The 15,141-nt window shown below is 49.4% G+C and overlaps 1 protein-coding gene across 1 annotated transcript in view; it reads left to right on the top strand.

Annotated features, from left to right (window-relative positions):
- SMCHD1 (structural maintenance of chromosomes flexible hinge domain containing 1) overlaps window positions 1-15,141 on the top strand; it is a 2,274,803-nt gene that overhangs the window by 475,952 nt on the left and 1,783,710 nt on the right. The window contains exon 14 of the mRNA XM_086965602.1: window positions 13,675-13,788. Within this exon, the coding sequence (XP_086821728.1) occupies window positions 13,675-13,788 (114 nt within the window). The remainder of the gene's footprint in view (window positions 1-13,674; window positions 13,789-15,141) is intronic.

The raw sequence follows: 15,141 nt of genomic DNA, 5'->3' as shown, positions 1-15,141 counted from the left end.
ATGCTTTCCAATGAAAAAATATGTTGAATTGCTAAATTAGCTGTCCAAAGTACGGAGGAATTAATCTTCTCCCAAACGAGCTGTACGACTTGCCTGCTCCTCTTCGCGTTATGGAATGCGGCCCGGACTAAGCTCACCCAAGCCCTTGCCGAGGGTCGAGATGCGGCACTGTATTCCATCCGGTGTGGACTGGATACAACGGACTCGCTAGGTAGAGCGATGACAACGACGGTGGCGATTCGCCGCCACGCCTGGCTGAGGTCCGCCAACTTTTCAGCTGATGTCCAAAACACCCTTATGGACATGCTGTTTGATGGCCGTCGCCACTTTGGCAATAAGGCAGACAGTGCGCTTGAGCGCTTTAAGGACTCCAGGGCTACGGCCAAGTCCTTGGGCCTGTCGGCCTCGCACCAGCAACCTGCTGCCTTTCGCTCCTTTCGTGGCCAAGGGAGGGGCGCCCCCACAGGGCCGAAGACTAACATCCAGCGCGGCGGCGGGCGTGGTAACCGCCGTGGCGGTGCCCGGGGACAATGGCGAGTCCAGTCCACATCCACCCCCGCAGCATCCGCCTCAAATCCCTCCTAGTCCGATTTTTCAGGCATACAAGACGCCATTGGGGGGCGCAGGGTTCGCCATCACCTCCTTCACTTGCGCAACATCACTTCGGACAGGTGGGTGCGGCAAATCGTCCGAAGGGGCTACTCCCTCCCCTTCGAGGCGACCCCCTCCAGCCATGCCACCACAGTACCATCGCGTGTCGGGGGATCACTTGAATCTTCTGTGAGGGGAAGTTACGGCCCTCTTGGCCAAGGGGGCCATCGAGCGCGTTCCTGGGCCAGAAGTAGGGTGTGGTTGTTACTCCCACTACTTTCTGGTTCCCAAGAAGGGCAAAGGGGGCCTACGCCCTATCTTGGACCTGCGGAACGTCAATGGCTTCCTCCGGAAGGAGAAGTTTAAGATGCTGACACTGGCTCAGATCTTAGCTGCCCTGGACCCGGGAGACTGGATGGTAGCGTTGGACTTGCAAGACGCTTATTTTCACATCCCCGTCCTGCCAGCCCATCAGCGTTACCTGCGGTTCATGGTAGGCCACGAGCACTTTCAGTTTACCGTGCTCCCCTTCGGCCTTACCAGCACCCCACGGGTGTTCACGAAAGTGATGGCGATGGTCGCAGCTCATCTGCGCAGGTTAGGGGTTTCAGTCTTTCCCTACCTCGACGACTGGTTGTTGAAGGCGGGCTCGCCCCAGACAGTCCTCAGCCACCTCCAGACTACGGCCGACCTCCTGCACCTGCTGGGGTTCTCCATCAACGTGCTGAAGTCGCAGCGGTTCTGGACTCTGCGCAGTTTCGGGTTTATCCTCCCGAGCAGCGGGTTCGGGATATTCAAGCTCTGATTCCGATCTTTCCGCCTTTATCCCGAGTTTTGATCAGGTTCATGCTGCGGCTCCTGGGGTTGATGGCCTCCTGCATCCTACTGGTGCATCACGCCAGGTGGCGGATGCGGGCCATGCAGTGGGACCTGAAGTTCCAGTGGGCACAGCATCAGGGCAACCTGTCCGACAACGTCCTGATCTCGGAGGGCACTGCAAGACAGTTGCAGTGGTGGCTCACGGACCGCGATTGGGTCTGCGGCATATTCCTCTCCCTTCCCCAACCGGAGCACGTAGTGGTGACGGATGCGTCCCTCCTGGGATGGGGGGGCCACATGGGAGAGGCGGAGATCAGAGGCCTCTGGTCTCCGGCGGAGTCCCGGCTCCATATCAACCTTCTGGAGCTGCGGGCGATCCGGCTTGCACTGAAGGCATTCCTTCCCTCTGTCCGGTGAAGTGTAGTGCAGGTGTTCATGGACAACACCACCGCCATGTGGTACTGCGACAAACAGGGCGGGGTGGGGTCGTGGACCCTTTGTCAGGAGGCTCTGCGCCTCTGGACATGGCTGGAACACCAGGGCGTCACCTTGGCGGTTCAACACCTGGCAGGTTCTCTGAATGCCAGGGCAGACTAACTCAGCCGCCGGTGCATGATGGATCACGAATGGAGTCTGAACTCTGACGTGGCGCAAGGTCTCTTTCTGCAGTGGGGAGAGCCTTGGTTAGATCTTTTGGCCACCGAAGAGAACGCGCAATGTCATCAGTTCTGCGCGTTGGAATTTCCAAGGCTGCACTCGCTCAGAGATGCTTTTTGTCACGAGCGGAGCTGCGGTCTATTGTACGCCTTTCCGCCTATGCCACTTCTGCTCAGAGTGCTGAAGAAGATCAGGCGCGACGGGGCCCAAGTCATCCTTGTGGCTCCGGACTGGGCACGAAGATACTGGTATCCCGAGCTACTCAGCATGTCAGTCGATCCCCCGATTCGTCTGCCTGTTCAGGAGGAACTTCTGTCGCAGCAGCAGGGGACGGTCCTCCAAACGAACCTGTTCAGTCTTCACCTCCATGTGTGGAGATTGAGCAGCGACAGTTGAGGCCATTTGACTTGCCTCCTGAAGTCTGTGATGTGATTCTGGCAGTCAGGCTGTGGATTCCCTTTCTGTCCCCCTTTCTGAGGTTCTTCTCTTCCTTCTTTCTCTTGTCCAGCAGGGCTCTGCGCAGGGCACTATCAAAGGCTATCTTTCCGCCATTTCAACCTTCTTAAGGCTTCCTGATCAGCCTTCCTTTTCAAGTCCCTGGTTGTAAATAGATTCTTGAAGGGCATCACACACGTTTCCTCCTGTTCCCTTTGTGATGCCTCAGGGGAACTTGAACCTTGTACTCACTTATCTGATGTGCTCTCCTTTTGAGCTACTTCATAACTGTCCTCTACGTCTTCTGACGCTTAAAACTGCTTTCCTGGTTGCCATCACCTCTGCTAGGAGAGTGAGTGAGCTCCAGGCTCTATCTTCTAAACCTCCTTTCCTTTCTGTCCATCCGGACAAGGTTGTTCTGAGGACTCATCCTTCTTTCCTGCCAAGGTGGTTACAGTCTTTCATATTGGGCAGTCCATCACCTTGCCCACCTTCTTTCCGCCTCCGCATCCCTCGAAAGAGGAAGAGAGGCTCCACCGCCTGGACCCAAAACATGCGCTCTCCTTCTAGATTGCACACACCAGTTCCGGGTGAACGACCAGCTTTTTGTTGGTTACGTGGGCGCTAAGAAGGGATGGTGGGTCGTTTTGTGCATCAAGGTTTGCTACTCCTTGGTGAAAAAAGAGCCTCCTGTGGGGCTACGCTCTGATTCCACTCGGGCCATGGCGGCTACTACTGCCCTATGTTGGGGAGTCCCTTTGCAGGACATCTGTCAGGCAGCTACGTGGACCTCGCTGCACACATTTGCTAAGCACTACTGCCTACACAGCCAATTCCGGAGAAATGGCTTTTTCGGCCATTCCGTTCTCCAGGACTTTCTGCTGTGATCTTGGTTCGCAGACCCACCACCGGGGTTGGTATTGCTGGGGTATCTATTCTAAGGTAAGAAATCTAACACTAACCTGTTTCTTTCAGATGCACAAGTTACTTACGTTTGGTAATGATATATCTGTTAGAACCAGTTGTTAGTGTTAGATTACTTACCGCCCCACCCATCCTCCCCATTCTGCGTACTGATATCTAGGGTTAAGGACATCCCTTTCAGGGCCCTCGTTTTATGGCTCCAGTGTCGGTTTCTATCATGGCTCTGCGTTCCTAGCGCGGAAAGCTATGTACAGAACTGACGTCCGCGCGCGAGGGAGGCATCTAAGTACTCTGACGATGTCATCCTGGCGATCACGACGCCGACGACGGACGCAGAGCCGCAGACAACGCCTACCAACACGCATGGGTACTGCTGACGAAAACTTTCCGGATGCAGTCTGGCGCCTGGGGATATTCTAAGGTAAGGAATCTAATACTAACTACTGTTTCTTACAGATATATCGTTACCGAAGGTAAGTAACTTGTGCTTTAGGCCCAGATCTCTGTACTGGGGTGAATGTATGACATTGTTCTGCATTCTGTCCATCAACTGTTGTTTTTGCATTTGTCACCCGAAGTGGGACGGGTATGCCCAGACGTGGGCCCCGTGCTCTCCATGCCACTGGAATCAAGCTAACCTGGCTGAAGAGGGGTGAAACCCCAAAAACCGATCCTAGAATGCTTGTTTCCAGTCCAGGGAGGACCTGGCTTGGCTGTTCGGGCTGGACTACACAGGGTCAAGACTGATTTGCATATGGCTGGGTTCTAACTGGAATGGCATGGTGAGCAAAATAACAATGGATTTAGGCCCAGATCTCTACACTGGGGTGAATGTATGACATTGTTCTGCATTCTGTCCATCAGCTGTTGTTTTGCATTGGACGGATCCGGAGCAGCGCCGGTCGAGCCATGTATCAATGAAGCAATACAATTGCATTCAAATATGCACAATTTGGTTTATATTTTCAGCATGCTGCAGCCACAGCCTTGGGACCCACTAAATGAGGTCTCCAAAAGCTGCGAGATTCTTAGCAAAAGCCCTAGCTCTAGGAGTCCTTGAAATTGTCTAAAAACTGTTCTGGAGGAGATATAGGATGATTTGAAAATAAATCTTTAGTGGGGCTCTTTTGAGGACTGCCACAATCCTGGCAGCCCCACAAACATTTAAGATCACGTTTGTGGTGCCGCTGCCCTCTGTTGGGTGCTACAAGCGGGATATGTAATTTAGAAATAGCCCTTGCAAGGGCTTATGTGGTGCCCCAGGTCCCCATCTGATCAGAGTCTTGTGATAGCACCATCAAAGGGCCTTTTTTTCAAATAGAGGGTGCCCCATCTCACTGCATACATTTTTTGTTGGAGGCCACAGGAGGAGTCATAAAGCCCCTGGTGCACCTGCCTGCCCCATGCATGCAAGGTAAAGCTGTTCTGTGCTGCACCGGGGCTAGTGTCCTTTCCTGCACCTGACTGCTGGCGAGAGCAGGAACCACGCACTCTGCAGACTACAGGTCAGATGCTCCTGAAAGTAGCAGGCGAAGGGCCTGGCTATTTTCCCTACTTTTGGTCCCTTGTAGATTGGGGCACCAGGGAACAGATATTTAAAAACTGTGGTGTGCTCATTTCTTTTTGTTCCTCTTGGAGGGATGAGGGCCTCCAGGATGTGAAGAGTCAAGGAAGGGGGAGCTCCAGGCACGCCCACTGCCTACCTCTGATTTATTTCATATCCTTTTGGCGATCTCAGAGGCACTGGCCGCCCAGGGTTTTCAGGAAGCGCCAGGAGTGGAGAGCTTCTTGCGCCAGTGCCCAATGCAGTCCCCCTGAGGAGCAAAGTTTCTTTAGTCATTTTTTCTTTCCCCGGTAGGCCATTTTGGAAACTTTTGCGATCATTTTGTTCCTGATGAGCTGTTCTAGCCACTGGAATTCTCTTCAGGCTTCTTTCCTCCTCTGTCTCTTCAGGCTTCCTTACCCCTCTGTCTCTTCATTCTTCCTTACCCCTCTGTCTCTTCAGGCTTCCTTACCCCTCTGTCTCTTCAGGCTTCCTGTCCCCTGTAAGCCCTCTCCAATCATGGTCTTGGGAGTCTGGAGTTTTCTTGGGCCCAGCGTGACATATCAGTGGAAAACTTTCCATGAAAAAGGCAAAATAGACTAACCTTTATGGGAAAGTTTTGTGTTGATTCATCTAATGATGGTTTGAGAAAAACAAGGACCCCCCGGACACTGGTGTCAATAAACTCCTAGGGCAGGGAAAACAACGTGTGAAAAAAACCCTAGGCAGTCAACAAATAGGCAAACAAGTAATATAAAGTGACAGCGAAAAAATCATACATAGAGAATTAAAATACAAATAATCATGATTTTCATGAACATAGATAAAAATCATACAGGTAACTGGTATAACCACTACCGTATGATGGTAAAAATTAGTTAAAAAACATACAATTCATACATTAATTATTTCATCATGTAAAGAACATTCCTGCAAATTAATATCATTGGTATCAGAAAGAAACAACACTGTGGTGAGTAAAACTCAACGCGCGTTTCGGCGTGGACAACGCCTTCTTCAGGAGACACACAGAGATATCTGAAACATATATATGAAAGAAAAATCCTATTACAATATTTTCCAAATAATAAAACAAGACATGTATACACCACATATTAAAAATACACCTTTTATATAAATAAATCCACTTTTTATAAAAAAGAATCATTTTCGCTGTCAAATTATTTCATATCTTATCTTGTTTCTACGGCATACATGATAAAGCCATAATTTAAAAGATTGTGCAGTACTTAAAACTAGACTAAAGAGCAAAAGAGGAGATACAATCAGTGATCCATTTGATAATTATCACGAAGGCATGATTTATTACAGCATAGTTCAGTTCAGTTTTCAATCCTATAAGTGCAGCCTATCAAATATGAGGACAACATTAATTTCCTAAAACAATGGGTGTCGCATGAACACGCAATTAAAGAGCATGTAGAACCATAAATATCAGCCATGTGGATAGGGCATTTCCCGCTTCCTCACCCCCCCCCCAACCCCCACCTTCCCCCCACCTGGCCCTTCCCTTCCGCCTTCCCTTCCGCCCCCCTTTCTTCCTCCGCCTCTCCGCTTCCGTTTCTGATTCTAGTTCATCATCATTGTATTGTACTTAGAATGATTGTTAAGCTTTGCAATGACAGTACCACGTCAGAATTCTTTCTGGCCTGTTTTGAATTATACCACTGTCTCACCAACTGCGCACATTTTTGTTAGTAGTATATTAAGATATGTACTATGAGACTAGTATGGTGCAGTTTTTGACTTGGTCTATAGATGTGACTTTAAGCATTGACCCCCGTATATCATTCAAATTAAGTTGTACAATTTTGTTAATATTTTGGACAAATGCCCTATCCACATGGCTGATATTTATGGTTCTACATGCTCTTTAATTGCGTGTTCATTTGACACTCATTGTTTTAGGAAATTAATGTTGTCCTCATATTTGATAGGCTGCACTTATAGGATTGAAAACTGTACTTGGGTACTTAATGTATTTTAGGATTATATCCATTTTGGCCATTGTTCTGCCGAGCTTTTAGGATCTATTTGTTTGTCTTCCTGTATACAAGTCCTGTAACGCTTCCCAAACAGTGAGTTTAATCCAATAAGTATGAATAAAGCTATTGAATGCTTATATAGAAATAAACTGGTAATTGATTAATCCTATGAAATGTTATAATTATCAAAAGATTATTGAGGGCAATTCTATGCTGTAATAAATTATGCCTTCGTGATAATTATCAAATGGATCACTGATTGTATCTCCTCTTTTGCTCTTAAGTCTAGTTTTGAGTACTGCACAATCTTTTGATTTATGGCTTTATCATGTATGCCTTGGAAACAAGATAAGATATGAAATAATTTGACAGCTAAAATGATTCTTTTTTATAAAAAGTGGATTTATTTATATAAAAGGTGTATTTTTAATGTGTGGTGTATACATTTCTTGTTTTATTATTTGGAATATATTGTAATAGGATTTTTCTTTCATATATATGTTTCAGATATCACTGTGTGTCTCCTGAAGAAGGCGTTGTCCACGCCGAAACGCGCGTTGAGTTTTACTCACCACAGTGTTGTTTCTTTCTGATACCAATGATATTAATTTGCAGGAATGTTCTTTACATGATGAAATAATAAATGTATAAATTGTATGTTTTTTAACTAATTTTTACCATCATACGGTAGTGGTTATACCAGTTACCTGTATGATTTTTATCTATGTTCATTAAAATCATGATTATTTGTATTTTAATTCTCTATTTATGATTTTTAAGTCAGCCGCTCTGTTTTGGGGATTCCATAATCTGTCCGAAGTTGTGGGAATGGAATGATTCCCTCCAGATCAAACAGGTGACCCAGCGCTCTACAAGGGGTGGATCGCCAGTGCGTAAATGCCTTCGGGATTGTGCCGGGGTGGAAGTCTGGGTTGTTGAAGAGTGGAGTGAGTGGGGAGGGGAATGAAGTTCATGTGCCTTGGAAGTACGATCCCAAGCCTCCATTGTGGTACTTGTGATGTAGGAGGCATAGAGATTTGACGGCCTATGTATTTTGTGTAGGAAGTGAAGACCCTGCAGAGGCACTCCAGCCACACCTGATCCTGGAATAACCAATGTTTCTCGGACTCAAGGCGACTCCACTCCACCAAGTAACGAAGTTGAGCAGCATAGAAGTATAGTTGTATGTCGGGGACTCCCACTCCCCCCCCCCCCCTTCAGGTGGCAAAATCGCTATGGCATGCTTGAATCGGGGTTTGCGGCCCTGCCAGATAAAACGGGCATGATCTGATTGGGTGTGTTGGATCCAACCTGCTGGGGGACGCAAAGGGAGGGTCTGAAAAAGGTATAGGATCTGGGGTATAGTATAGTCATCTTGATCGCTGCTATCCGACCAAGCCAAGATAGTGTGATGTTTCTAGCGGTCCCGTTCCGTACGGATGTGGGTACGAAGCTGATCGTAGTTGGCTGCAATAGTTGCGGGGATCGTGGCCCCCAATTGTACTCCTAAATATGGTATGGTAGAGGAGGACCATTGCATTGGGTGTTCTTCCCGATTGTGGGCCAGCGTGTGTGGAGTGGGGGAGATGTTGAGGGCGGTGGACTTATCCATATTAATCTTAAACCCCGAAGCCTGTACGAAGCTATGCAATTCAATAAAGAGCACCCTCAACGTTTGGATGGGATCAGAGAGGGAAAGGAGAATATCGTCCGCATAAAAGGTATGAATGTCTCCACCGAACTTAATCCCAAAAATGAGGGTGTGTTGCCGTATGCGTTGTGCCTGTGGCTCCATGTAGAGCGCAAAGAGGAGGGGGGGGGGGAAGAGGAGACCCCTGCCTCGTACCTCTGCTTATGGGGAAGCGGGACGACGTCTGTCAGTTTACACCGACTGTGGCGTACCGTGAGCGATAACAATTCAGTATGCGCGTGCGCATTTTGTCCCCAAAGCCGTACCTCAACAGGACCTGCTCAAGATAGGGCCAGTGCACCATATCGTAGGCTTTTTCTGAATCAATGGCTGGTAGCATGTATTCCCCTGCGGTGCGCAAAGCCTTTTCACTAAGGTGCAGAACTCTCTTGGTGTTATCGCTGGTCTGTCTTTATAGTATGAACCCTGCTTGATCTTGTTCAACTAGTTGGGGCAGAAACGGCGCTAGACGGGCCGCTAAAATGCTCATGTAAAGCTTTGTCGATATTCATAAGAGAAATAGGCCTATAGGGGGCTGCATAGGGTCTTGTCCTTGCCAGGCTTGGGAATGACCACTATAGACGGCACTAGCATTTCCCTAGGAATCGCTCCGATGTGTGCAAAGGCGTTAAAGAGGTCTCGCAGTAGGGGAGCAAATTGGCTGCAAAAGGTCTTATAGAACGCCGCAGAGTAACCGTCTGGCCCCAGTGATTTCCCGAGCCGGAGGCGTGAGATGGCGGCGATAACTTCCTCCGTTCGTATATCACTGTCCAGGGCGTCAACTTGTGCTGAGGAAAGCGCTGGCAGCGTTGTGGCGTCAAGATAGTCACTGCTACCTAGGGCATCAAGGGAATCACCGGAGTACAAGGTTGCGTGGAAATCTCGAAAGGCCTCGGCTATATTAGCATCCTCCGAGGTGAGCTCGCCCCCCGAGTCCCGAATAGCCTGTACTCCCTGTCGCTGTCTAGCCTCCCGTAGTTTATGGGCTAGGAGGCGGCCGCATTTATTACCGCTGGTGTAATAAGCGTGGCGGAGGGCGGAAAACTCGTCCCTGTCCTGATCCAGCTCTGCAAGCTGTTTTCGCTCCACACACAGCTGGCGCCAAGCCCTGTTTGCTCCTGTGCGTTGATGCATCTCTTCTAACTCTTCTACCCGTTTAGCCAGTTCAGCTCGCTTTCAGCTGCACTCTACATTCTCGGCCGCGGATATGGCGATGAACTACCCCCGCAGAACGGCTTTAAGGGCAGACCATTGCGTCGCCAGTGATGTGTTGGGGTTAGCGTTCGTGGCCAGGAAGTTCTTAATAGCAGTACTCATTTGGGTAACTGTGGAAGTCCTGTGCAATAATGTGTCTCGCAGGCACCAGTGTCTCAGCAGTGGGCAGGTATGAGGCAAGTGAAAGTTGGCCATGATGGGAGAGTGGTCGGAAAGGGATGCGGTGAGGATCTGTGTCCGCTGCCATAGTTTGCAAAAGGGAGGAGCTAAGAAGTTAATCGAGCCTAGCATATGTTTTGTGTGCCCCTGAGTAATATGTGTAAGCTCGGCTACGAGGGTGAAAGTGTCGCCACATATCTGTTAGGCCTAGCTCCCGCACCCGATCTAGTTCAACCTGGGAAAGAGCTCCAACCTGTGAGGTGCGTTGACAGGAGCGGTCAGCAATGTTATCGAAGACAAGTTTAAATCTCCCCCTAGTAGCAGACGTCGCTCAGAGTTAGCTGTAGCCTCTGTGAGTGCCTTGTGGAAACATTTTGCCTGACCTTCGTTAGGGGCATACATCGAGCCCACTATAAGGGACAACCCCGCTACTAGAAACTGGTAACTAAGTAGGCTGCCCCTCATCTCAGCTGAAGGAGCGGGATACTAGGATGGCGACTCCGTCTGATTTGAAAGAATTAGAGGAATAGAGTTGTGTGGGGAATGCGCAGGATTTCATTCTGTGGTGGTCTCTGGGGATGAGGTGGGTCTCTTGCGAGAGGCAGATATCCGCAGTTGACTGCTCTAAATAGTGGAGAACCGCTCTGCGTTTAATTGAATTATTAAGACCACGAACATTAAGAATAAGTACCTTAAGTGGTTCCTGCGACATGTCTCATATAAGGGTGAAGTAGGCGAAGTTGGACCCTAGGTGAGTGTCTTGCGGGTCCAAGGCCTAGAGGGGAGAGGCGGAGGATGTAAGTGATGAGATCTAGCGTCTCGCTAGTGGGGGGAGGGGAGGCGGACGAGAGGGGCAACACCCAAGCAAACAAAGGGGGGGGGAAAGGGAAGAAGGGGGCAAACCCCAAAACCCCACATAGAAAAGTATCCAACCCACCCTAACCCAAACAGAATGGAATTAAAAGCAGTCTCTGAATACAGTTTGTCGTCCCAGAACGACAGGACTGACAACCATGAGGGGGTCCACCCGTGTTCGGCAGCGGGTGCAGTAGGGCCGCTTGTCTGTGTTGTGGGGTAGTCGCCTACGGCCCAAGCTAGGATTTCCACTTCTTAGGTCCAGGGGGTACCCCAGACCCCCCAACACCAGGGGTCGTCCCGTCAGCAGCCGCTGCAGCGCACAGTGAAGGGTGGGCAGCAACGTGTTCAACTCCTCGCCGAAGCGGGCTCCGGGCCCCTTGTCCCTAGTCCACCGCGGTGGAGGGACCCCGCGATCCAAGCCGGCGACACAGAGAGCCGTATCTCAAGCAGCTCAAGGACCGATTTAAGCGGGGGTGTATCCAGGCCCCGACCTCACGCTCCTGGCCCCTGAGGGTATGGGGACCCCAGTGCAGCGTAGGTCCCAAAGACCCCCGGCAATCCACAGCGCAACAGCGGGCAGCCGAATGCGAGTGAGCACTCTCCAGTGTGGGCCGCCACCCGCCCCAGGGCCGCAGCACCAGCCGCCCCCAATCGCCTCCTTCGGCCACGGAGACCAGCCGCGACCCCTTTCCAGGTGCTCCTACGATCGCAGAGCCGGTGGTCAAGAGTGGGGTAAATAAGTTCCTCCATGCACTGCAGGCCCCCCCCCGCAATCACAGCTCAGTGGGGGGCGCCGAGCCGCAAAGGCCGCACCACAGGCCTCGGCACTCGGGTGATTTGCCGCCGTCTTCTGCCCTCGTCCGCCCGGCTTGCTACCACTCGATGCCAGTGATTCTTGGCCCAGCCCGCCCGGTAGGCCCGGGGTTCCCGCCGTGGCGCCAAGGTAGACAATGTTAGCAGCCACTCACCGGGTCATGGGCCAGATCTTAGCGGTCCCAGCACCCGCTGTGCTGATAGATAAGGGGCCAGCGAGGAGATCCGAGAAAAGGGAAGCCGGCCTCGACGATCCGATCCGAAGCGCCGCGTTGTTGAGCCGCGCTCGTGATAGCGGGCGGATCTGCCTCTCCGTCTCAGCCGTCCCCGTTGAAAGCCCAGGAGCAGGCTCAGACCGGACCGGTAGATGTCCCTCGGTCCTGCAAGCTCGGTCCTACGCTAATCGGGCCCTCTTGGAGCCGTGCCGTGCTGTGCCGTTTCGGAAAAGGACAAAGCGGGCAGGAGCCTAAAAGTAAGCATCGTACCACGCCACCATCTTGACCACGCCTCTCAGTGTGACAATCTTAAAGATGGCAGATCTGCCAAACAGGGAGAGTGGTAATGGGACCAGGAGCGGGTCTGTTTCTTCATCTGTGTCCACAGCGGGCCGGATTCCTTTACCAAGATATAGGTTGGGAGGATGACAAAAAGACCCCAAGATACTTAAATCCCACATGCACTGTCATCACCTCGCATGCACATTCACCCACAGATCCTACGCCCCGTAGAAACCACAGATATGATGTGTGGGCATTCATATAGAGACCAGACGTCTCTCTGAAGATTTGCATAATTCGGAGTAGTCTGAACCCGACCTATCTGGTCGTGTGAGGAAGAATAGGACATGGTCTGCATAGAGTGCAATGCGGTCGGAAATCTCTCTAGACCACTCAAAGCCATGGAAATGTGCGTGGCATTAAAAATGGCCACTTTCCACCCAGGCTGCAAGGGGATCCATGGCCAACGCGAACACCTACAGATTCTTCACCGATACTGTCCATTCTGAGGAGTGGGTTGTAAGATTGTTGCAACCCTCAATAAGGTCCTAATTTAGTTCCTAAAATCTGCAGTTTCTATCAAACAAGTCAGCCTCGTATCTGCCTCTGAGGGCATCGAGCACAAAAGGATGGAATTAACATTAGTGGGCTGGGGTGGTGCCTTATATGATGTCATATCCTGGGTGAATCCTGAAGCAGAGGCACCAACTATGCAGCACAGGAGAACTGTTTAAGTTTTCATTTAACCAGTCTGGCACCTGGACGGATATAAGCAATGAGGAACTCTTCAAAAAATATAAATTACACATCAGAAAGATTGATACTGAAGCTACCGAACTGTACGTCTTGTCCAATCCACCAAAGCAATGACAACCTCTGTCACCTTTGATCAATCAGTCTTTTTGGCTGCTCTGTGTTTGTTCTGGAAATATTAGCTCATTAATGCACATACCTGAGCTTAAAAAAATGGTTGTTTATGTGGGTACCTGAAGCCTAGCGCATACACACAAGTTTTTGTTCTCTGAGAACATATTATGTTTGATAGACCTAATCTCATTAGCTGGAATTGGGAAGACCAAAGATAAGATACATTTGTGATGTATTTTTTATTATTATTTCCTATGCGCATTAAAAATGGCCACTTTCCATCCTGGCTGGTAAAGCAACAAGGGCTGGTAGTGGTCTTAGCATTTAGAACTTAGGTTGACGTGCCGCATGGGAAGTGATAGAGCAAATCACGTCAACTGATACAAGCAGTTTACAAGCTGCGTGCTTTTTAATAGAATGTAATGACCATCTCCTGTCTAGCACGAAGGTGTGACGTTTGCATTTTTTGACAATAGGTGACAGCTGATAAATAAGAGTCAGGTTTACATACTTTAGTATTTGTTTTGGTTTGTTGCACTTTTTCATTTTAAAGTATAATTTAATTTATACATTTTGATGTTGTTAATTTTTCATCTTTAGGTGAAATCAATTAAAACACTTCCCTTATATCATGGAAGCATTGTACAGTTCCTTCTTCATGGAGATCATGAAGGTGATGTGTATGCAACTGGAGGAGAGGTTCAAATTACCTTGGTGAGTCTTTTTATTCAGTGAACCTTCAAGACGTAGCTGCACGCTAGCTGCACTTTGAAGCATATATAAATTTCTGTGGACATAGATACGTTTCTGAAATATATTTATGGCCTTTAACATTTCGGTGTAAGGGTATACTACAAGTTGATTGAACAAATGAATCTGTGGTGTGTGTTACCATTTTGCCTGAGATTACGCAGATGCACTAAAGCCTGATTTTTTTTCTAATATAGCACTGACATTGGAGTTTTTCATGGAAAGAGGAAGAAAGTTGTGGTGTTATGTATGATAGCAATTGAGGCATCAAGAAAGGTGGAAAAATCTTGACGACTATCAGTATTAAGGAGAAAGCATAAACTGATTTTATATGCTGGCATATGCTCTAGTAGGTAATCTGAGCTTATCAGTCCCAGTTAACAATTGCAGAACCAACCCAGGATTCTGTATCGGCTAGAATACATCTCAAAAGAAGAGCATGAATGGCGGATTAAGTGTTTGCACCCATTAGTGATGTTTGGAGGATGAAGTTGATGACTGCCAGTCTGCTTTTTGGCATTAATATGCCAAGGAAGTTAATTCAATTATGGTGCATTTATTGTCATTCATAAATAAAATCCAAAACGACTTATCTGATGGAGACTACTAGCCGCATATTCCTTAACGTAGAATTATCCCCAGCCGTGAGTCTGGATCCAGAAAGTTTTTGCCACAGCATCCCTGCGCGCCAGCAGGGACGGCATCACGTGACTCCACCCTGATGTTGTCTGCGTACGTGACGTCCGTGAGGTCACACAAGTCCCATCCCGGCGCGCCTACATCTGAAAGAAACAGGTTAGTGTTAGATTCCTTACCTTAGAATATCCCCAGGCGTCAGACTGGATCCGAAAAGTTTTGCGTAGCAGTACCCCTGCGCGTCGGTAGGCATCGTCTGTAGCTCCGCGTCAGTCGCCGGCGTCGTTGGCGCCGGGATGACGTTGTCTGAGTACTTAGATGCCGCCCTCGCGCGCTCACGTCGGTTCTTCTTTTTTTCGCGCCAGCAAGCGCAGATCCGGAAAAAGCATTATTACTTAGTCACTTTTTGACTAACTTTTTCGATCCCTTTTGGATCCTTTTTTGAGTCGGTTGACTCTTGGTGCAGATAGGGAAGCCCGATTTCAAACCCTGTGCCGATTGTCACCGCCTGATGTTGGTTACCGACCCCCACTGTCGGTGCCTTTAGTGCCTTGGGGCCGACCACGACGACAAGTAGTGCCTCGACTTTTGGGCCTTGACGTCGAAGGCTAATCGAGAGCTGTCCCGTAAGCGCCTCGAGCACCGGCAGTCAGCTCTGCGCAGTTCGCAGTCCCGGTCGAG

This window comes from Lissotriton vulgaris, chromosome 4_1 (assembly GCF_964263255.1).
Source record: "Lissotriton vulgaris chromosome 4_1, aLisVul1.2, whole genome shotgun sequence".
Classification (NCBI taxonomy): domain Eukaryota; kingdom Metazoa; phylum Chordata; class Amphibia; order Caudata; family Salamandridae; genus Lissotriton; species Lissotriton vulgaris.
Note: the sequence above shows the minus strand (reverse complement) of the source record. Positions and strands in the feature narration are given on the sequence as shown.